Raw genomic sequence first — 23,636 nt, 5'->3', positions numbered from 1 at the left:
TTATTGTTAACATGTCATCTAAAATATTAAAAAAATATTGATGTGAGTAATACTATTTGAAAGTTAACTATATAAAAAAATAATGTTATTAAAAATTAAAAATAAAATTACTTTAATAAATTATAATTTTAATTGAAGTAAAAAAATATTTTAATTTTTTACATGAAAGTTAACATGATTAAATAACCATAAAATAGTATCACTCACAAACATTTAAACATTTTTAATTTTGAATGACACACCAATTATAAACAAAAAATTGCTTAATTATGAAAAATATAAAGATCAAATTTGTAATAAAAATATTATAAGGACTAAAATTAAACATTCACACAAGTATTAAGATTAAAGGTGAATTTAAGTTATTTTAAAGATATATTTTAAATGCCACACTATTAAATAAGCCTAAAGCTATATATCAAGAATTACTTATTTGATAATAGCCTAAACATGGAAAAAATGTAAATAACATACTTTTTAATATATATTTTTTATTATTATAAACCAAAATCTATTAAAAAATTATAAAATTTTATGAATTTCACTTATTTAATACGTATCATTCATAATTTTATAATTTTGATTTTTATTCATAAAAATTAAACTTGACATATAAAAAAAAAATTAAACACATTGATCAAACAATTGAGTCAGACAAAAACTCTTGTTTAGCAAACAACATTTTAAAATCTACTACTTCCAATTGTAAATATAAGAAACAAAAATCTTATATTTGTTAGTCTCAAATTAACATATTTCAACTAATTTCATTCTATTCAACGTTGTTATATCTAAAATATTTATTCATTGAATTGAAATTGTGTTTCTAATATATTTTTTTAATTTTTATATATATCTAGTTCAAAGGAAAAATAGTTTAATTTTTTATATATTTATTTTATTGAAATTAACAAAACTAAATTCCATGGTTACAGTTACGAAACCTCTATTTATTTTTTTATTTTTCAACAATAGTAAAATTAAAATAAAAATAAAAAAAAGAGTAAAATCTACGTGGCAGTCTAAATCCAAACGAGAATGATCCCGCTTAAACCGCATTGTTCCATTTATGGAAGCCTTTTCTCTCTCTCTCTCTCTCTCTCTCTTTCTCAAACTCCCAACTCAAAACTTGCATTCCCATTTGCATTTCAATTTCATCGCCAATCCTTTCTCATCTGCCAAACAATGAGCAACGTCCATGAGTACAGAATGTTCAAGTACTTCAACAGAAAGTTCGCCGTCTCCGATCAATCCCCTCCGCCGGACGTCAAGGAACTCTTCTCCTCCTTCGCCGACGGAGCCCCCGCCATGTCCGCCGACCAGCTCCTCCGCTTCCTCCACGACCACCAACTCGAACCCCACTACACCGCTGAGGATTCCGCCCGCATCCTCCAAAACGTCTTGCAATCGCGCCAACAAAACGACGACGCAGAATGCGACCCCCCAGACGGACTCACCCTCGACGAGTTCTTCCGCTTCTTGTTCCTCGTCGATTACAACGATCCTCTCAAATCACAGGTCTCTCTTAACCACCCCTTTTTGCTTTCCCCGAAAACGTGCAACAAAAACAAAACAAAAAAAAAAAAACTTTTTTTTCTTCTTAGTTATGTTAACGATGTTAACGAAGGATGTTTTGATTACTCATTAGGATTTAGGAACATACGTCAACTTTTCGTTTTATTTCCTATATTTCTAGTTGGAGCGATTACTTTTATGAATTGGTTGTTATGCCTCTAGTTGTGGCGATTATTACAATAACAAGACTAAAGCATACAACAATAGTTGGTGTACATATTGAAACTTAGAATTTGTTGGTTTAGATATAGGATCAAAACTAAAACAAAAGTTGACAAATAATTATTTAAATCAGTGATTTTTTAAAATAATAAACCAGTAAAATCTAACAAGGTTGGTAGATAGCATGTCCTTAGCCCAATAACAGTACATGGTTGTTCCAGATTACATGTGGTTTTGAGTTCGAGTTCTAAATATCAACTCTATTGAATATTTGAAGAGAGAGGTTTGTTGTCCATAATACTCCAACAGGAAGACACATGAAGTTTACACCAAAAGATAGCTAGTCCTTAAAATTTAAATATATTAACAAGGGTTTCATTTCCGGCTGCATATGAAAATGGTAAAATTAACTTCGATGATTTCTATGTTTTGAAAGAATTAGTTTATGAGAAAAATATATACACTTTAAGGAATTCGTTAAAAATGGGTGGTTGTTGTCATACGGATATTTTTATGGGGTGTGTTTTTAATGGATTATTTGTTGTTGTACTTGTTTGTTTGCTTTATTGTCTGATTTTGACATGTTGTATTTCTTTATCCTCTTTTTACTGCACAAAGAGTAGGAGCAAAGGAAAAAAAAGAGGGAAAGTTTATATAACGTACAAGAAATGGGACCCGTTTTTAATAACTTTTTAAAAGATATGGAATTTAGCTTCCTAGCCATTGCTTTGAGTCCTTTCATTCATTGATGGTAGCAAAAAAATTGTTAAGATGATGGCAAGAATTGAAATAGAAGTAGTGAACAGTGTAACATTAGATTACTGTACCAGCATAGGGAAGTCTAACTTATTTACAACCTTTATCAGTTGTTGTCAGGTAGCAAATAGGCAAGGATGAGATTAGATGAATTTTGGAAAAGAAATTATCATAGAGTATTTCCATTTTTTAAATTACCTTTCTATGATAAAAAAAAGTTTTTAAAAAAACATTTTTTCATTATAAAAATTTTAAGGATATTTTTTAACAGAAAATGTTGGTTCTTTGTTAAGATTTTTACATGAAAAACACATCAGTCTTTGTAGTATAATAAATGTAGAGTTGTCGAACTTCATGGACTTGTAAGATTTTAATAAATTATTATTTTTAAATAAAACTTGATAAGGATAAATTTATACGAGACAAAATCATATTATTGCAAGTAGAAATAATATTTCTAGCAACTAGAATACACATAAAGCAAGGCCAGAATAGAAATTTATCGAAATAGAGCTGTTGAGATTAAATTTTACCAATGATATTTATATATAATTTCCATTATCCAATATCCTTAAATTCTATGAATTCATTTAAAACCAATTTCTTGATTTAGAAATTCTATGAAGTACAACTTAACAATTGATTCCTCAAGTTATCAAGTTAAAATCCTGTATCAAGTATTAGAACTTTTACAATTAATAGCTTCAAATTTTTTCTTAATTTTTGAGACTATTAGGTGATTTGATTCAGAACTAAGTTCAGAAAACGTTTTGTAACTAAAATCCAAACTAAAGATAAAAAATGGGTGATTAGATCATCCAAGCATTCAGAATACGAACCCATTGATACCGAATAATAGATCATATATATGAAAATCAAAAGGAATACATGAAAGGGAAAAACTAAAGAACCCCTGTTCTCAGCTGGTTCCAAGTCCTTTTTCAAGCTCTACTCTGCTCATGCTCTGTTTTGCTTCCTCCTCCTTTTCCTTTTTTTCTTCCCCTCTTTTCCGTTTTAAATGTCAGCTAAAATAAAACAAAGTAGGGAAGAGAGAGTAAACTGCTCAGCCGTTTGGAAATGGTTAAGTACCTGAGAGTTCTTCTGGGTGAAGTAACTTGCAATGGCGGAGTCCCTGGCCCAACGGTTGAGCGCCTGGGAGCTCCAAAAATTCTGCCTCTCGGACCCTAAACCGCTCAGTCCTTTTTCAACCTTTGAGCGGCTTAGGGCTTTCTCCTACATGCTTCTCGGCCTCCAAACCATTCAGCCCTTTTGTAACCGTTGAGTGGTTTGGGTCAAAGCCGCAACCTTCATCTTTTCTACATCTACAAAACAAAAACACCTCAAAAATTAATAAAAACTTTCATCAACTCTCAACAAAAAGTCTTACTTCATGCCCTTTTGATTCTATTTACAAGCTTAGGAGTTTACTTATAAATTTCATAGTAAAATAACTAGATAAGTGTCAAGATTGATTAAACTAATTACGTAAATTTGACACTTATCATTCCTTAATTAAAAGTTCAAACAAACATACAAAACAGCAAATAAAACTGACTTTTGCAAGCTCGGGACAGTAGTATGTATATATTGTATAGTGATTTTTTATTTTTTTTTATTTGTGCCATAATTTTGATGTCATGATCTAAACTAAAAGGGGGCAAGTTTGAATATGGAGTGAAATTGACTTGGACTAAACTTCTGCAGTTTAGTAGTTACATGTTATGTTTGTGAATGTTGACTAACATTGACTTATAATGGTCAATATTTAGATTGGGAATCAATTAAGGATAATATCTAGTTTATAGTGTTGTTATTTTAAGGAATGTTTTTGGTCTCCTCTTGATAATATGAATAATGTGTCATGCCAGGTACATCATGATATGAATGCTCCGTTATCACATTATTTCATATATACCGGGCACAATTCCTATCTGACTGGGAATCAGCTGAGCAGCGATTGCAGTGATGTGCCAATCATAAAGTCTTTGCAACGAGGTGTTCGAGTAATTGAACTTGATTTATGGCCAAATTCAACTAAAGATGATATCGACGTAGTTCATGGAAGGTGTTGATCCTTTTGAGTTCAATATTGTAGAGTTGGATGACTATTTTCTTTGTCTTTTGATCTTTTATTCATTTAAGACATTCATGGATCAGTTTATTAAATACATATTTGCTTTGGAACCTTTTTCTGAAATATTTCAGGACACTTACTGCTCCTGTCTCACTTATCCAATGTTTGAAGTCCATAAAAGAGTATGCTTTTGTTAAATCTGAATACCCAGTCATTATAACCTTAGAAGACCACCTTACACCATTTCTTCAAGCTAAAGCTGCAGAGGTAAGGTCCTATTGTTACACACAAAAGAAGAATCTACTTCAAGTCCCTATTTTTTAGGTAATGAATGCAAATTTAATCTTGTTTGCAGATGATAACTCAAATATTTGGAGATATGCTCTATTATCCTCAGACAGATCTTGTGACAGAATTCCCCACACCAGAATCTGTGAAAGGTCGAATTCTTATATCAACCAAACCACCAAAAGAATATCTTGAATCCAAGCAATTCAAGGATAGTGACAGTGAAAGGGAATCTGTTGATGAAGGGTCGGCCTCACCATGCATTATCGGTGAAGTGGAAGTTGATGAGAAGGTGAGCATAAAGAAATATTTGTTTCTAATCTGATTTACATTTATAAGTGATCTTGAAGCATGCTTATGCCATCTTTTCTCTCCCCTAACTGGATAGCTGAATGGAAGTGATCTTGAAGAGGAAGGCTTGACTACTCGTGATAAAAAACCAGACCAACCTAGTGCATTTGAATACAAGCGTTTGATCACAATCCATGCTGGGAAGCCAAAGGGTCCTGTAAGAGACCACTTAAACATTGCTGGGGATGTAAAACGCTTGAGCTTGAGTGAACAGGAACTTGAAAGGGCCTCTGCCTCATATGGTTCTGATATTGTTAGGTATTCTACTTAGTACGTACTACATAGTAGTGCTAACTGCTAATATATTCAACCTATCAACTAAGACAATTACATTTTATGCTTTCAGATTTACTCAGAAGAATATTATCAGGGTATATCCAAGGGGAACACGTGTCACCTCCTCAAATTACAGGCCTCATATAGGGTGGATGTACGGAGCTCAGATGGTTGCATTTAACATGCAGGTCAGGGACTTATGGCCAAGGTTGTTTCAAATAAAAGGTTTTAATTATCCTAGTGTTTTCTATTTCCAATCTTGATGCACTCTACGCGTCCATGTGAAGATTTTATCATACAGTTTATTTATCTGGGTACTTGGATGTTCAGGAAATTAGTGAAGCATGGCTATTTTTTGTTGTGGAGCAATCTTGATGCATATTGAATTAATATTTCTAAACTGTTGTGCCCACATGCATTTAATTATTTGTTACTATATATTATTTTAGTGGTATCTAACAATCATTGTTAATGCTATCTGGCTTTTTTGACATTTTTATCGGTAAGATATTTTGTTAATAGTCATAGGTCACTATGGTCTTATTTTTCAAGTTTTTATGTTTTTGTTTAATGCATCCCTTAGTATTAACATTTTAGTATATGTTTATCTTTGTCAGGGGCATGGAAAATCACTCTGGTACATGCAAGGGATGTTTAGAGCAAATGGAGGGTGTGGTTATGTGAAAAAGCCTTTATTTCTAATAGAAGAAGACCCAGAAAATAAGGTTTTTGATCCTAAAAGAACATCGCCGGTGAAGACGACATTAAAGGTAAGAAACTATTTTGAAAAAGAAACCAATTGGTTTGGTGACATCTTGTGAGCTTCTCCCATATAACCTGTAGGTTAAAGTATACATGGGGAACGGGTGGAGCACAGATTTTAGCAAAACATACTTTGATGCATTTTCTCCTCCGGACTTTTATACAAAGGTGAGTTCGATAATTTTATTAATATTGCACAGTGCACACTAGGGGGCAGTTAGTCAGCGGATGGACATAGTTGAACATCTGTAGGTGTAAAGAGAAATTTTTGGCAATCGAATTTGAAAAATTGGTCTAGCCTTCATGTTTCAATATTGTTAAAATCCCTTATAACTTTTTATAACCATTTTCCTACAACTTCATCTCACTCACAATTTGTGTGAGATGCTATACCTTGAAGAGCAGATTACAGTGTTTCAAGATTGTGTAAAAGTTACTGCTAGAAACTCCTTAAAGTTATTTTGTTGATAATGTTAGAATCTTAAAGAGTTAATTGTGTGATTGCACTTATCAACATGAAAAAAGAGAGAGAAACAAAAATATTTTATACTAAGCATTTGATTTATTTATTTAATAACAGGTATGCATTGTTGGAGTACCAGCTGATAAAGCCAATAAGAAGACCAAGGTAATTCAAGATGATTGGTTTCCTGTGTGGGACGAAGAGTTTGAATTTCCCTTGACTGTTCCAGAACTAGCCTTGCTTCGAATTGAAGTTCGGGAGTATGATAAGCATGAAAAGGATGACTTTGGCGGGCAAACATGTTTGCCAATCTCTGAGCTAAAATCTGGTTTCCGGGCAATCCCTTTACATGATGAGAAAGGCGAGCAATTAAAATCTGTAAAGCTTTTAATGCGGTTTCAGTTCACATGAACTATAGGAATATGACATGCTCTCATATTCCTAGGTGCTTTTCCTTTTAACTAGTGACTAGGGCCATCAAAAAGATCGTTGTAACTATAGATTATCTTCTTCTGTAACTGTTTGAAACAATATTATGATCAAGAAGATTGTTGTAACTATAGATTATCGCTTGAAAAAATATTTTGGCTTCAAGGTTATTTAACTTATCTTTCCCTTAAACCAAAGTTTTAAAAATCGAACTAGTCATCAAATTAAGTAAAGTATTGGATTAGTGAGTCAGAGTTGAATTGTTAAATCACTTATTAAATCATATACATTGGTCTCTATTAAGTTTTTAAAAATATTAATGTCATAAATAATTTTTTATCTATAAAATTTACATCATACCTTAAAAGAGTTTTGAAAGAAATTATAGTTAATATAACATTAATAAAACAATTAAATTATAGATTTGTTGAAGCGCATATATTAATATATAATTCTAAATTAAGAATATATTATATAAATTATATAAGTTAATTAATTGTATAACAATAAAATATTTAGATTTAATGGTCACTAAAGTAGTAAATAATCTTAATTACTCATAAATTAATATATAATTAAATGTATAATTTTACAAGTCAAATACAATATTAAAATTATTTAGCCCATGCACTTGTTAATTAAAACCTATTAGAACAGAGGTAAGGAAGTTATCTTTCAATTAGAGATTCATGGGATCAAATTTTGTCTTAGTTACAAAGAACCATTTCTTAAACAAACTCATATGTCATCAATCCATCCATATAATTGAGTTTTTACTGATTTCAACTGATTCAATTGCATAAATAATCTAATATAGATTTGAACCGATTATGCAACCAATTCAATTGACAGATCTAAATCGTTTACGCAAGCATATTAACAACACCATTTTTTTTTTATCAACAAAACAATAAATATTGTATATATGTAAAAAGGTATAAGTAATACCCAAATGTATTACAAGAATCATACCATAACATTAGTCTCCTATAGCATAAATCTATCAATGGTTACAACATATATTAGCAAATACCCCATTTAAATATTGCGTAACCACCAAGTTGCACCACTTGTTATGTTACTAACTTGCAACACATATACATTGCATTATATGATTTCAGGCATTCCTAGAAGATATACAAACAAATGCATTAATATAGAGTAACCATATTACATAACTTTGTCCCACGAAGTCACAACATGTGAGATCACTACCTATATATCTTAGATGACTATACAATCGAAAAGGCAAAAAACATACCGTACAAATGAATAACCAAAAGTTGGTACATAAGTATTCATCCACAATCAACCATGAAAAAGAATCAGGTGCAACACAAATTCCTTGTCAAATGATTTTCTATGAAAAATAATATGGTTTCTAGTGTTCCAAATAATCCAATTAGTAGCACACCACATATAGGTCCACCTCAAATTTTCCCTTTTGTTGACCATATTCAAGTATTCAACACATGTTATACCAATTTTGTACCTTAGTGTTTACATCTTGTGCTGAGAGCCATGCGAGTTTTAAGGTGTATGCTGATGGGAGACCTGAAACCAGAATGCCACAATATAGATGCAAACTTGATGTTATACCGTTACAATGAAGACATCGATAAATAAATCACTATGAGGAAGATGCTGGATGGTGAATCTCTGTCCATGTTAGTGGAGGTGTTGCATCACAATTCAACCATTCACCTTTGCAACTCTCTCGAAAGAGACCATTGCATTGCTTGTATTTGATAATGAAAGGTCAAGTGTCTAGTCCTCTGTTATTTTTTGTCGTATTTTTAAACATGCATTCTGAATAGAACTATTTGTTTTGGAAACTAGCAAGGAGGGGAAAAGTTGAGGAAGAAAATAAGCTTTCCCCTTCCTTTACTTTGAATTATTAATTTCAAGAAAATCGAAATTAAAACTTACTATATAACTTTATTTATCTCCGAAACAAACAGATAAATTTTTCTAAAAGAAAAAACAACTTAGATATTCAAATAATAGGAAATAACCATACCAAAAAATAATAGGAAATAAAAAAGGATTTTATTTAATTTATAACTGTGTGTTTTCCGGAAATAAAGAAATTGACATATGTTAGGAGTTGTATATACACCAAAGTTAACTTTTTGTCACCATTATTTTGTTTTTAAGGAGCTATATAAGTGATTTTTTTTTATCAACAATTAAATAAAAACTAATAAATCCAGAGTTTCTAATACAATTATTAGAATTTATACAAAATGTTGATAAAAACTCGTTAAATTGTTAGAAAAATTTAATTAAACGGATCATATAAAATATATGGTTAATAAATAATAAATTCTAACGGCTAATATTTATTAACTACAAAGTTATGTAATTTATTATTGATTTAATGTCAATTATATTATTATCACCACAAGATTATTATTAAAAGTTATTATTTTTAAGTAGTGATAGGCACTTGTCACACATTCTTTAATAATAAAAAAATCTAAATTATTTTATTATATTATTCCGAAGCAGTTTATGGTATAAACCATAACTGGAAACGTTCTAATAAAGGCATATAAAGCTAAACGACACAAATGAAGCCAAATAGTGGCAAATAACGAGAAAAGGGAATCCAAATTAACATAGATACCCTACCAAGTAGAAATAAATATCTCAAAAGCTAACCCAGACAAATTCAAATTAATCAGATCTGTACCTGTATAAGGATACACTAATAGTCTTCCTGAGTTCTGAAGGCCGAACGAACGCTCCAATCCGATATGAGTGAAAGGGTTTGTACCTGCAAAAGGTGTAACGACCCACCCTAGGCCGTCACATCAATAACCAACCAAAATAAAATAATATAAAATAAAGAAAATAGAGCAAAAGCCAGCTACGCTAGAGTGTAATTATACAATAACATATAAATTGTTTCCAAAATATATAATATAATCTTCTATAGCAGAGTCATCATCCTTAGTAAAGTTATACAGTAATCCAAAAAGATAATATAATTACAATGTCATGAAAACATCAAAATAAGACACCCTAGGTGCTGGTCAAGCTCTAAACCTAGCCACTTCTCAAAGCAGCTATCCAAAAGACTCCTTGTTATCCCAAAGACTCATACCTGATCTGCTCCCCCACATAGTGAGATCATCACAGTCCACATCATGGAAATATAAGGGTTAGCACATATAAAATCAATCATAGTACATCATAATAAAATATCATTAAACAAATATTTATCCACAGTATTTATCCAGACCAACAAGTCATTTTCAAGCTAAATATAGACCAACCCAAAATATAATGTATACACGTCCATGCCAATGTATACATATTTTATGATAATAAAATAATCCATAACCAATGTATACAATCCATACCATATGTATACATATTCCATATCCAAAACAAAGTCACACCACTGTATAATCCATGATGTAACCAACACATCCAAACCAAATGTTGGCCTCAACACCATCCAAACCAAGTGTTGATACGGTGAAACATGTCAGCAACCCATGTCCCACGCCTAACCTCTCATGGAAAATATACAGTTGGATTACGTCGTCACGTAACCCTGGTGGGGCCACCTCATCCATCGGTATGACTCGGCCTAGACCCATACCGGTAGCAAATAGAATACTTAGAGGAGTATTTCAGAATCCACCTAACATCTGAAGTGGTTTATTATATAACCTTTGGAAAAGTTCCACATTGGAATCCTCACCATGGGATTCCCAAATTTCATATTTTTCCAAAGATTATATCCTGATCTCACCAAGAGATCTAATCCATACCATAACCTTACTCCTTTAAGTCCTATTTACTTTTCCAAACCACATACACATAGCATATTCCATAATTAAACATAACCATAATCATGCCAATTTGTCAATATAATAATAATATAAATAATTAAATATCCAAAACAACCATCAATTGATCTAAATTATACTATATGAAATGAAAATCTCCATATAAAATAGCATATTAAAATTATACTATTCCTATCATGCTCATATATACTAGATTAATTTTATAAGCACTAACCTTACTTGGATAAACCTGAACTGAAACTCGGGCAGAACCTTCTCCTCTTTCTTGCTTAAACAAGAACTGAAACTCGGGCAGAACCTCCACCTCTCTTCTTAAGCAAGGACCGAAACTCGGGCAGAATCTCCTCTTCTCCCTCCTCTTTTCTCTCCCCTGGCAGAACCTCCTCTACTAGATTCCTCTTTCTCTCTCCTCTTTTCTTTTCTTTCTCTCTCTCTCTCCCTTCTCTTTCTCTCTCTCTCTCTTCTCTTTCTCTCTCTCTAAGATTTTCACTTCCCTCAGTATATTTTTTTTCACCCCCCTGGCCCCTATTTATAGGCAACCAGAGTCACCCGGAACGGCCCGTATTGAATTCGGAACGGCCCGTTCCGAATCTTTCAAATGTACGCAAATTTTTAAACTGGAACGGCCCGTTCCAAAATCGAAACGGCCCGTTCCCAAAAAGCAGAACGGCCCGTTCTAAAATCAGAACGGCCCGTTCCGAGACTCATCCAGAACGGCCCGTTCTCCCTCCGGAACGGCCCGTTCTCCCTCCATAACGGCTCGTTCCAAAACCAGAACGGCTTGTTCTCCTTTTGGAACGGCCCGTTCTGGGCCCGTTCTCACTAAAAAAATTTAGTATAATTTTTAAGCTTGGAACGACCCGTTTTGCTTTTGGAACGGCCCGTTCCAAGTTACCAAAACACCCCTTAAATTTTTTTAAAATTGCGAAAATGTCATCAGTAATAAAATTACAAGAATACCCCTATACCTTTATAAAATTTACGAAAATGCCATTGATAATTAATAATAATAAAAAAATGGGTATTACAAAAGGCACTCCAACGCTCAAGTCAGCACGGGCACAGAAATCTAGGGTAATTAATGAACAGTAACGTTACCTTTTGACCTGAGCTATTTATACTGACATTCGTGGGCCCTGGACCTTATGGGCCCTGTAAAGACTTACCGTGCTAGGTAATACTTCTTAATCAGTTAATTAACCTTTGATGGTTTATTAATGATAACTAATAGAGATGAGCCGAACCAGGTAACCGATTGGCGATCGGCCACCTGATTTGGCCTTTCGGCGACCGATAAGAAGGTGGCTAAACATCCCTACCCGTACAAGATCGTTATGTTTGGACATGAGACATTAAAAAGAAAAGCAAGGTAGGAAAAATAAGAACATAAAACAAATAAATAAATTTTTAAAATATTTAAATTGAAATAAGTATTTTTTTTTATCTAGTTATTAGATTGAATAAAAATAATAAAGCAATAAAATGAAATTGTAAAGTGCGCAGTGAAGCGTATGAAAACTAATATTATTAGTATCAACTAAATGTTTGTAATAATTTTATTGAAGATATTTATAATTAAATCGATAATTTAATAATTACGGTTTTTTAAGTTCAAAGAGTTTGTATTATAATGATATTTTATTTTCAGCTTGTATAAGTGTAAAATTATGATACTACTATTAAGTTTGTTTGATATTATTATTTATAGAATTTAATGGTGATACTGTCAACCAATGAGAAAAAAATTTACAGTGAAGCAATAAAAAATTACTATTTGTATGACAATATATTTATTACTATAAAAATCAATTATAATAGATTCTGATTAAATGATATTATAAGACTGTTATATGTAAACATTGAACTTAAAAGATGCACTCACCAATTCAGTCATAAAAACTTTGATAGTTTCTTTCTCTTAATCAAAGCTCGACCCAGTACTCAATAATTTTTTTTCAGTAAATTAAAGTCCTTTATGGCATTACTCTTAATCATGGACCTTTTGGATATTGGAATTTGGAATGTAATTTTCTTACCTCTCTTCTCCTATGTAATTTATTATTATAAAGAAAAAAATATCTTATTATCAATTTACCCAATTTCTCTTTCTCAACTTATATAACTAAATAAAGAAAAATAAATATTTTTCTTCCTTTTTCTTTTAATTTTACCAATCTAAACAATACAAGTTTCCACTTAAAATATAACTTTATTTTCATCTTTTAATTGTTTTCTTCTATATTTATTTTTCGGTTTCAAACAAATTAAAGTGTAAGAATCTTCTATCAACTAGAACTAAATAAGAGAATAATATGCGGCGACAATATACGATGTATACGAGATATCATAATATCAAATATCGAAATATCACATGCTTAAACATTTATTCTACTTGATAATTTAATCTACCAAAAATCTCGTCAAATAAAAAATAAAAAATAGGGGTGCAACGTGTGTGTCCTCGTGGAAGCAAAGAATTCACGAGGCTCTATATTATAAAGGACATGAATGACAAGGCAAAGTCTTTAAGATAAAATGAGCTTAAGAGCTAAGAACGGATGGAACAAAGATAGTAAAATTCAACGGACAATTAGAAGTTCGAAGACATCATACAGGGCAATTAGAGGACAACTGTACCTCGTGCTTCAATTTAATCATATAGAAAGATGGTCTTGACTTTCCAATAAAAATATGCCTAGGCTTGAGTGTAATGTGCCACCAACACCCCTGTGTTGGTACAAAGGGTAGGTGTCATTTTTATGACATATCTAATGAGATCATTGTCACCAACAACAAGGGAATTAACTTGCTTAAGTAAAATGGCAAGGTAATTTTGCCTTGACAGTTAAAATTAATGAAAAAACCCTATGGATAGTAAGGATTTAATGATTATGCATGTCAATGTAAAGAATCTTGATTTGTTATTAGACAATAATATAAGATCATTTTATTATATAACATTATTTTCTGTGTTATGAATGAGTTAGGGGTAGTAGCTTATAAAATTTGGTTTCAAATGCTAGCTAGTAAGGATAGGATAAGGAGTTCTTGTTGTGTAATGAGACTTTAACAACTGAAATTTTGTATTAATTCAAAAAAGAGATGTGTACAAAGTATGCATACAAGCTTTGCTTTCAGACCTAAACGATAAATATTCCACTAAAACTCCCAAAGTACGTAGGAAAATACAAGATGTTGGTTACAACTTTCAAAAATATCTTAGTAGTGGCTCGGTCAATATTTTTCATAAGTTGCATGATGCCTCAGTAGGACCAAATTATTGTTTGTGTTTTACCTGTTATTTTTTTTTAAAAAGAAAACCCATATATGCATGGCATGTGAATTTATATACCTCACCTAAATTTCTCGTGCTTTGCGTGCAAATAGATAGATAAGGTTGCATGCACCATGTTGACAATTCTTTACAGACGAATGGTTAGATCTAGTCCTTTACAGGGTTGAAATTGAACTATCATGGTCTTATCAATGCTTATTTATTGTTATTAGCATGTGGACACAAGAAAACCGACAATGCTGTGAAAATTAGTTCAGACCAAAGTGCGTGGGGCACCTCATGATTTTGAAATTAATCATGTTTAGCTATCTTTTCCGGTTAACTTATTCAATAATGCTATACCAAATATAGTACACGAATACTACATGAATTTAACATTTACTGCATGCATAGAGGGAAAATCATCTATTTTTCTATTAGTGCAATTTTAGAAAGTAAGTCGTTATTCAGTTTTTTAGTAATTAAGTTATTTTAAATAAATAAAAATAATAATAAACAATCACTTTTAAAATAATAATATTATTAGGAATATAAATAAAAAAGTAATTAATATCATATTAAAAAATTAATCTAACATTTATTTTAAAATTTATTCTTTCTTTTAACACAACTTATTATGGGATAAAGAAAGTAATTAATTTTTTAAAACAAAATATTCTAAATACTATACAATCTTAAAATATTGTTAGTTGTTGACTAGATCCAACTTGAATTCTAATATATTTTTTATTTATAGCTTTTTATAAAATTATTTTCACTTGTTATTATGAAAATAATAAATTATAATCATATATTTTAAGGATATTTTTTTACTGTCTAAGTGAGATAATTTGTTGTTATTGTTAATATATAATTAATATATTAAGATTAGTTAATGTAAGTGATAATAATTTGTATCCTTTTATTTTTATTTTATAGTGAATATTATATATATATATATATATATATATATATATATATATATATATTATAAAAAGTAAGTGAGACTGAGATATTTCTATAAGGTGTCAACTATGACCTATGGGATACGTTAATTGACAAGGATTCATGATGGTGTTAGTTGTTAACACTAGCAAAATTTAAAACCTGGTTTAATTTTCTTCAATTTTAATTTTTAATATTATTTTTTATTTACAAAATGGGTAAAACAGTAATTACATGTATTTTGATATTAAATTTGATATAAAAAAAGTCTGTCCAAATTGAAAAACAACTCAATCAACTATTTTTTACTTAATAAAATAATTATAAATATATTATTAATAAGATTTTACTTATCTAATTATATAAAATTGTTATATTGGAATAATTTTCTCTCTCAAAAAAGTCCACCCAAATTAAGACACAATTTAATCAACTATTTTTTTACTCAATAAAAATATTATAAATACATTATTAATAAAATTGTATTTATCTTATTTTATAAAATTGTTAATATTAAAACAATTTTTCTTCAAAAAAACCTATCAGAGACAGTTCAGTTTATTACTTTTTACTCGATAAAAGAATTATAAATATATTGTTAACAAGATATATTTAATTTATAAATTAGTTATAATTATGACATAAATTTTGTCTATAATGTCCTTATAGAATTAATTATAATTGATTTATAAATAAAATTATATTAATAACATATCTATAATTCTTTTATTTAATAATAATAAATTGATTGAATTATCTCTCAATTTGGAAAGATTTTTTTTTTTTGAGAGAAAACTTGTTCTTAACAACTTTATATAATAAGATAAATTAGTTATAATTAATTATAGGTAAGAATAGGTGTACCAAATATGGTCAATAAACATTTTATTTATTAAATTTTAAATAAATTTTTATTGATTAAGTTGTTGCAACATATTATAGTGTTAATAATTTTAATTAGCACTCTCTTAATAATTTTGCTAATAAAAAAATTAGTATTTTTTTAATAGTTTATTGATAAAAATTTTGAAATATATTATTTTTTGTTGCAAAAAAAAATTAAATCGAGACTATTAACACTTTATAATCTTGTATTACAACAACTTAATTATTTTCACCTATAATTTTATTCTACAATTAATTGTAATTAGTTTATAAATAAAATTTTGTTATTAATGTATTTATAATTCTTTGTTCGAGGAAAAAATAATTGATCGAATGGTTTTTTTAATTTGAGTTAATTACTTTTGAAGTGTTAACAATTTTAGATTATAAAATAAATTTAATGTTTTATATTAAATTTAATATCATGTAAACTTTGACAACAATTTCATTCCATAATTAATTACAAGTAAATATTGACAATAAAATTACATAATTAAAAAAAATTAATTACGTAAAGTTTGATATTTATGATAGTTGACTTTTTTGTTGACCGTATTTGTTTTTTTGACTATCATTGTTATATTAATATAGAATATAAAAAAGTGACATGAAAAATAATTTTTATACATAGACAAGAATAACTTTTTAAAAAAAATTTACTGCCCTTTTTTTTTTCCACGACGTATGTCACGTCACGATTTTACTTTTTCTGTGATTTCTTCTCATGGGTTCAGGAGGAATTTGTAAAAGTAAATAAAATAAAATGTGATGAATAGTGTTAGTCTTAAATTATGCATTTAATTTAAGTTTTAATTTAACTGTATGGGTTTAATCAGAATCGTTGATTGGTTGAAGTGTCGATCGACTTCACCTCTCTCACTGACTACACAACTTCTTTGAGCTTCATCAACCAAAGCAACACAACACCAACGTTAAAATAAAAACGACACAGCACAGAGCACAGAGCACAGAGCACAGAGCACAGTGACAGCGTGGTCATGTCGAAACAGACATACAGCGTGTGCTTCTGCTGGCGGCGGCGCTTCAAGCTGGCTCTGGCGGAGGCGCCGTCGGAGATCAAGACCCTCTTTGACCAATACTCCGAGAATGAGGTGATGACGCCTTCCCTTCTTCAACGCTTCCTCGTCCAAGTGCAGAGGCAAGAGAAGGCCACCGAAGAAGAGGCCCAAGCCATCATCGACCGCTTCAGGCATTTCCATCGCAGGGGCGTTGGCCTCAACCTCGAAAGTTTCTTCAAGTTTCTCTTCAGTGACGATAACCCTCCTCTCCTTTCTTCTCATGGGGTATGCAAAAAATCTCAGCTTTTTCTCTTTTTCTATCAAAGCCTGCGAGATCTGGATTTGCCTTTCTTTACTTTCCTATTGGGCTGTTCTTCTTCCTAGATTCGGTTTGGATTTTGCTAGATTCATTACCTTAGTTAAGACCCCTTTTTCTAAACGTAATTGTTTGGTGTACTTTCCCATTGGGGTCTTTGATTTGATTTTACTTTCATTTTTTTTTTTTTTTGCAATTAGTCTACTCGTGCTAGTTCTCGTTTAGTGTGTGCGTGATCTTTACTGAACTTATTGTGAGTTGGCTTCTTGTTGGTATTTCCATGTCTGTACTTTTGGACTCACCCCCACAAAAAAAGTTTCAATTTTGGTCTTTTGTTGCATTTGGTTGACCCGTTGACTATTAGGATTTGTAACTGAAGTTGATAACAGAAATGATGATTAGCGTTTTTTTCTCCGTTTATTTTCAGAATCGATTTGTCATTTATGCAGTTGATTGAAACTTTGTCTTAAGGGTTCTTCTTTTGCGAAGGATAGGCATTGCTCCGACTATGGAGCCTTTTGCTTTGTATTTCATTCTATGGAATGGAAATACCGTTTATTGTAGGATAAGCTATATGGTGTCACACTATATTCAGGATATGTCATTTCTTTTGACCTTGTATGTGGAAATCAGTCATTTGGTTTAGGATCTTGCATTAATTTGGTAAAAATCAAGCCCCAAGGTATTTCACATGACCGGATTTAGGGCCAAAGCTTTGATTAACATATTGAATTTCGTCCCAACTTTTACAACTCATTGTTAGTTTCATAAATATTGATTTTGTGCCATGCTATGCATTTTCTTGTTCTGATCAGTTTGGGTTGTGTAATTATTTCTTCCGTTCCAGGTGCACCATGATATGACTTTACCCTTGTCACATTATTTCATATATACTGGCCATAATTCCTATTTAACTGGGAATCAGTTGAGCAGCGACTGCAGTGATGTCCCCATCATAAATGCACTGAAGAGAGGTGTGAGAGTGATTGAATTGGACATATGGCCTAATGCATCAAAGGATAATATCGATGTTCTTCATGGAAGGTAAGTATAGTAGTTTACTGGTAGAATGATGCTGACTTTCATACATGAACTTATGCCAGCTCCTTCGTCTCTTTTCCCATATTTTTCTTAAGTGATCAGGCAGAAGTTGAAAAAATAAATTTAACCGTTTTGAATATTAAATGTATTAAAGATATCTTTTTCTGCTTTGATTTGCTGCCTTGGGTCAAGTGTAAACATCAATTGCCTTGAATTGTAAAGGATGAACAAACTTTTGCAAACAATATATTATATCAATATATTTGTTTATTATTGTCAACTGATATATAGTTGTGTACGTGTCTATTTGTGTTAATACAGGACATTGACTACTCCTGTAGAGCTCATCAGATGTTTGAGGTCTATTAAGGAACATGCTTTTGAGGCATCAGATTATCCAGTTGTGATAACCCTAGAAGACCACCTTACGCCAGAACTTCAGGCTAAAGTGGCTGAGGTTAGTTACTTGGGAGTTTTATTGGAATTCATAATGCTTACTTACATTCTTAACTAGATGTTATTTAATTTGAACAATTTAATTCTTCATTAAATATAATTAGATCCATTAAATTTGATTAGATCCGATCAATGACTATTGTAATATTTAAATTTCCATCAATGTTACATTAGTTTAAGTCTACTTTACATGTATAGATAGTTGACAATCCTATCCAATTTTTTAGATGGTTTCTCATACATTTGGAGACATACTATTTACTCCTAACTCGGAAAGTGTGAAGGAATTCCCCTCTCCTGAATCACTTAAAAAGAGGATTATTATATCAACCAAACCACCTAAGGAATACCTCGAGGCAAAAGAAAAGGAAAAAGGGGATGAGTCACAGCAAGGAAAGGAAAAAGGGGATGATTCACAGCACGAAAAGGCATCAGGCGAAGATGAAGCTTGGGGGAAGGAAGTCCCAAGCTTGAGAGGTGATACTATAGCTGATTACAAGGTCAGAGACTAAATCAATCCTGTATAATTGTGACCGCATTTAATTTTCTAACATAAATTTGTTAATTGAATTTCTGGTTTGCCATCTTTAGGACAACAATGTGGATGAAGATCTTAATGATGATGAAGAATTTGATGAATCAGACAAGTTACAGCATAATGAAGCTCCAGAATATAGACGCCTAATTGCCATTCATGCTGGGAAGCCTAAAGGGGGATTAACGGAATGCCTCAAAGTGGATCCTGACAAAGTGAGACGTCTAAGTTTAAGTGAGCAACAGCTTGAAAAGGCTGCTACAAGTCATGGAAAAGAAATTGTCAGGTATTGTTAAATGTTTCTAGCAAGTCCTTTTAAGGTTGAATTCAATTCGTCTCTGAATGAATGACCATTTTATTGCCAAACAAAGCTGTATAAAACTGTTATATATTGTGCTTCCGTGATGGTGCATTGCATAAGTGTTTGACACATTAGTTATTAATGTTAATAGTTGGTTTACTTATCATCTTGTCTTACAGATTATAAGAGGTGTGTGATGTGTCTGTGTATTTGAATTTATTTTTTATTTTCTGATTGCTGGCTTGCTGTAGGTTTACTCAGCGGAATATATTGAGGGTGTATCCCAAAGGTACTCGCATTGACTCATCAAATTATAACCCATTAATTGGGTGGATGCATGGAGCTCAGATGGTTGCATTTAACATGCAGGTATTTACTTCATTCCCCATTTCGTATTTGCCTTATTTAATATTTTTTCTGTTTGGGAATTTTTATTTTAACTATTGCTTTGTATTTTCATTTTCATTGGTTCGTTTCTTCTGAGGGGGCAAGGGAAAGCAGAAATTGATAACCTTAAAGCTACCAACAAAATTCAATAAACGGTTGACATCTAGTGATACAAATTATAAAATGAACATTTGATGTCTAGCAATGTGATTTTTGACAAATTGGGCAACCCTTATTTAGCACGGTTTTTATAATTTATTAAATCCCTTGATGTGTGTTATTGCATGCAAGATTCCACAATTTAGTATGTGAGATTCAATTCACACTTCGTCCACCTATGTTGTAGCACGCCATTACACGCATCATGTCATGAAGTATATTATTGATTACGATATAGCTTTACATAACTCGGTTGTTATTGTGGTTGGTTTCATGACCAGGGTTATGGGAGATCACTTTGGTTGATGCATGGAATGTTCAGAGCCAATGGAGGGTGTGGTTATGTTAAAAAACCAGATTTTCTATTAAAGACTGGTCCAAATAATGAGGTCTTTGATCCTAAAGCTAAGTTACCTGTGAAGACTACTTTGAAGGCAAGGGTGTTTCCATCAATCTGCTGCCTCATTCAAGTATCATCTCTAGTTTAATACTAACAATGTTCATACTCTTCCTATTCTTAGGTGACTGTATATATGGGGGAAGGATGGTACTATGATTTCAAGCATACCCACTTCGATCAATACTCACCTCCAGACTTCTACACTAGAGTAAGTTAAGATGATATAGGACTTGTTTCGATAGAAGTTTAAAGGCATTTTTGAGAGTTTTTCTCCTTAAAAAATAAAAAATTCTACTTTCAGTAGAGAAATTTTCAAAAACATTTATATCTTGTATCCATGCGGAAATATACTTAGTGCACGAGATTGTTATCATAGCAATTCGTTTTCAATTCATAAGAGGGTAGTTGTACCTTTGTATATATTGCATATGATACCTTCCCTTTAGTTTTCACCTAGTTCATGGCTCATTTGTTGTGTAATGTGATGAACTTTGTATGTAGGTGGGGATTGCTGGAGTCCCCAGTGATACTGTAATGAAGAGAACTAAAGCAATAGAGGATAATTGGTTGCCTACATGGAATGAGGTATTCGAGTTCCCTCTTACAGTTCCAGAACTCGCCTTGCTTCGCATAGAAGTTCATGAGTATGACATGTCTGAGAAAGATGACTTTGGTGGACAAACATGTCTACCTATCGCGGAGCTAAGAAGTGGCATTCGAGCAATTCCACTGTATAGCCAAAAGGGAGAAAAATACACCTCAGTAAAGCTTCTCATGCGCTTTGAATTTGTTTGATTCTGTGCATCCTTCTGCTCCACATTAATGTGTACAGTCATTAAGATGTGTTAGTTTGTATGTAGTGATGATATCGTGAATGATATGAGAAATAAAATTTGTCGTGTATTTTGTTTTCTTGTGGAGACTCGTTTGTTTTGCAAGGCTTGTCTTGTCAATATATACTTATAATATAAAAATAAGGAAATTATTTGTGTTGTGTATGAGAATGCCTTTTAGTCATCTGTTCCCAAATGATGGTTTTGGTCTTTGATGTTTTCTCGGGATACAAATTTTATTTTAAAAGCAGAAAGTTATTTTAAAAGACAATTTCAATGATTTTGACAATTAGCTTGAATACGTCATATGCAAGGTTGTTTAACACCAACAGAGATACGTGTTCAGATATCTTGGTCAAAGACAAAAAAAAATGTTATCGCTTCTCCAAGTAAACCGAAGACTTGAAGGAAGAAATCCATGTTTAAAACCTAAAGAAATAGTAGGGTTAACAAATGATTTTTGTTCAGGACTGACATGGATCATGTCATTATCAGAATAAGTTTCCGAATTTTAAAGTCACCGTTATATTAGTTTTTTAAATTAAAAATTATTAAATAAATCTTTAAAATGAAAAATAAGATTTTGAATTTAATTATTTATCGGTATTTTCACTCTATATAATGTTATCATCATTTTAGTCACATTTTTTTAATTTTGAATTAATGATTATTTAAATTTTTAAAAATTTATTTGACAATTTTTTAATTTAATCTTTCAAATTTAGCAACCAGTGCAGCTATTTACTCATTATTCTTAGCATCTTTTTCTCTATTTTTAACATCCTAATTTTATAGTTTTAATTCAGGTTTCATTTCTTTTCCTTCCTTCCCCACTCTATTCTTTCATTTCACCTTAACCTTTTTTTCCTCATTCAAACAGCCATTTTTGTCACTTCTCTTCACACACATCTAGTTCTCTTCATTTTGTTTTATCTTTTCCTGCATTTCGACAATACAAGGTAAATTAGCTTTTGTTGTATAGAATATTACAATAAAAATGGGTTTAATGAATAGGGATGGAATGGGATGATTGTGAATCCTAATACTTCTGTTCCCATTTCAATATTCGATGGTGCGAAATTTGTGTACCTATCCAGAAATTATTTTTTTTTCAAAAAATATATATAAAAGCAAGAATTTCAAGTAATTAAAAATTACATTAATTAAGTTTCATCTAACATAAATTTTAAATAGAATAAGAATTATATAAATCTCAAATAATTTTTAAAACAACAACTAAACTTTTAGAAATTGAAAGCGATGACATATATTCATCTTTTTCCAATCTCTTTCCATTCTCAATTTAATAATCCGTATTTGATCAAACTAAATATTCTCCATTAAAATCGGAATGAATTCAAACATTACTCATGAATATATATTTATGTCATCTCTATTCATGATAGGTTAATAGAAAAAGTTAAGGGGTGGTTATATTTTATTGTGTCTATATCTTGTCTAGCTAGTGGTAAATATTATTAAATTTAGATTTTGTATTTTACTTTTAATAAAAAAATATGCATTAATTATTTAACATGTTTAAAAATATTCAATAATATTAATTTAGAGTTCGTTAAAAGTTGACTGAGTTCTCTCTATTGCTATCTCTTTTTAGTTATATTTATCTATCTTATTTGTCCAAATATTAGTTATTAGATATTGAATTTAATTAGAATAAACTAATAATATAAACTATTATTTAATTTATAAATTATTATCTGTAATAATTATTTTAAAAATCATACTCTGATAGAGGATAAAAGTAAAACTCTTGAGTTATTTATTTGTTTCTAAATATAATTAGTCTCACATAATGATTTTCTCTATGTTGACCTGCAAGTTTTCCAAGTAACCACTTAGTTAAGTGGGATCAATTTCATATTCTTGCTGTCTTGTCGTAAAATTCAATAAAATAGATTCAAATATCATATTAATGAATCATTCAAATGATTTTTTTTTATCATAATATCTACTTTTTGAGTTTATAGACACACAAAAAAAAAAAAATAGTGATATATGGAGCCTTTCTGTTTCTGAGCTGGGGCTCACAGTTTATATGCATATCTGTAAAGTTAGCCTTTACATTACATTACACCATAAACAGCCTTGGATTGGGTACTGCCTT

The 23,636-nt window shown here is 30.9% G+C and overlaps 2 protein-coding genes across 2 annotated transcripts; both read left to right on the top strand.

The window, feature by feature from the left end:
• Window positions 1-1,065: 1,065 nt before the first annotated feature.
• Window positions 1,066-7,269, top strand: LOC109790806 (phosphoinositide phospholipase C 6). Its single transcript, XM_083063700.1, has 9 exons — window positions 1,066-1,518; window positions 4,362-4,558; window positions 4,699-4,834; window positions 4,923-5,147; window positions 5,244-5,464; window positions 5,553-5,670; window positions 6,100-6,252; window positions 6,326-6,412; window positions 6,825-7,269. Exons 1-9 carry the CDS (start codon window positions 1,186-1,188, stop codon window positions 7,116-7,118), a joined length of 1,764 nt encoding a protein of 587 aa, XP_082919826.1. The 5' UTR covers window positions 1,066-1,185; the 3' UTR covers window positions 7,119-7,269.
• A 9,649-nt stretch (window positions 7,270-16,918) lies between these two features.
• Window positions 16,919-21,676, top strand: LOC109791083 (phosphoinositide phospholipase C 2). The gene is made up of 9 exons (XM_020350335.3): window positions 16,919-17,368; window positions 18,247-18,443; window positions 18,762-18,897; window positions 19,124-19,396; window positions 19,488-19,717; window positions 19,984-20,101; window positions 20,560-20,712; window positions 20,800-20,886; window positions 21,180-21,676. The coding sequence occupies exons 1-9, from the start codon at window positions 17,063-17,065 to the stop codon at window positions 21,471-21,473; spliced, it is 1,794 nt and encodes a 597-aa protein (XP_020205924.1). The 5' UTR covers window positions 16,919-17,062; the 3' UTR covers window positions 21,474-21,676.
• Window positions 21,677-23,636: the final 1,960 nt, after the last annotated feature.

Source organism: Cajanus cajan, chromosome 9 (assembly GCF_000230855.2).
Source record: "Cajanus cajan strain Asha chromosome 9, NIPB_CcT2T_4, whole genome shotgun sequence".
In the NCBI taxonomy this organism is placed as follows: Eukaryota; Viridiplantae; Streptophyta; class Magnoliopsida; order Fabales; family Fabaceae; genus Cajanus; species Cajanus cajan.
Note: the sequence above shows the minus strand (reverse complement) of the source record. Positions and strands in the feature narration are given on the sequence as shown.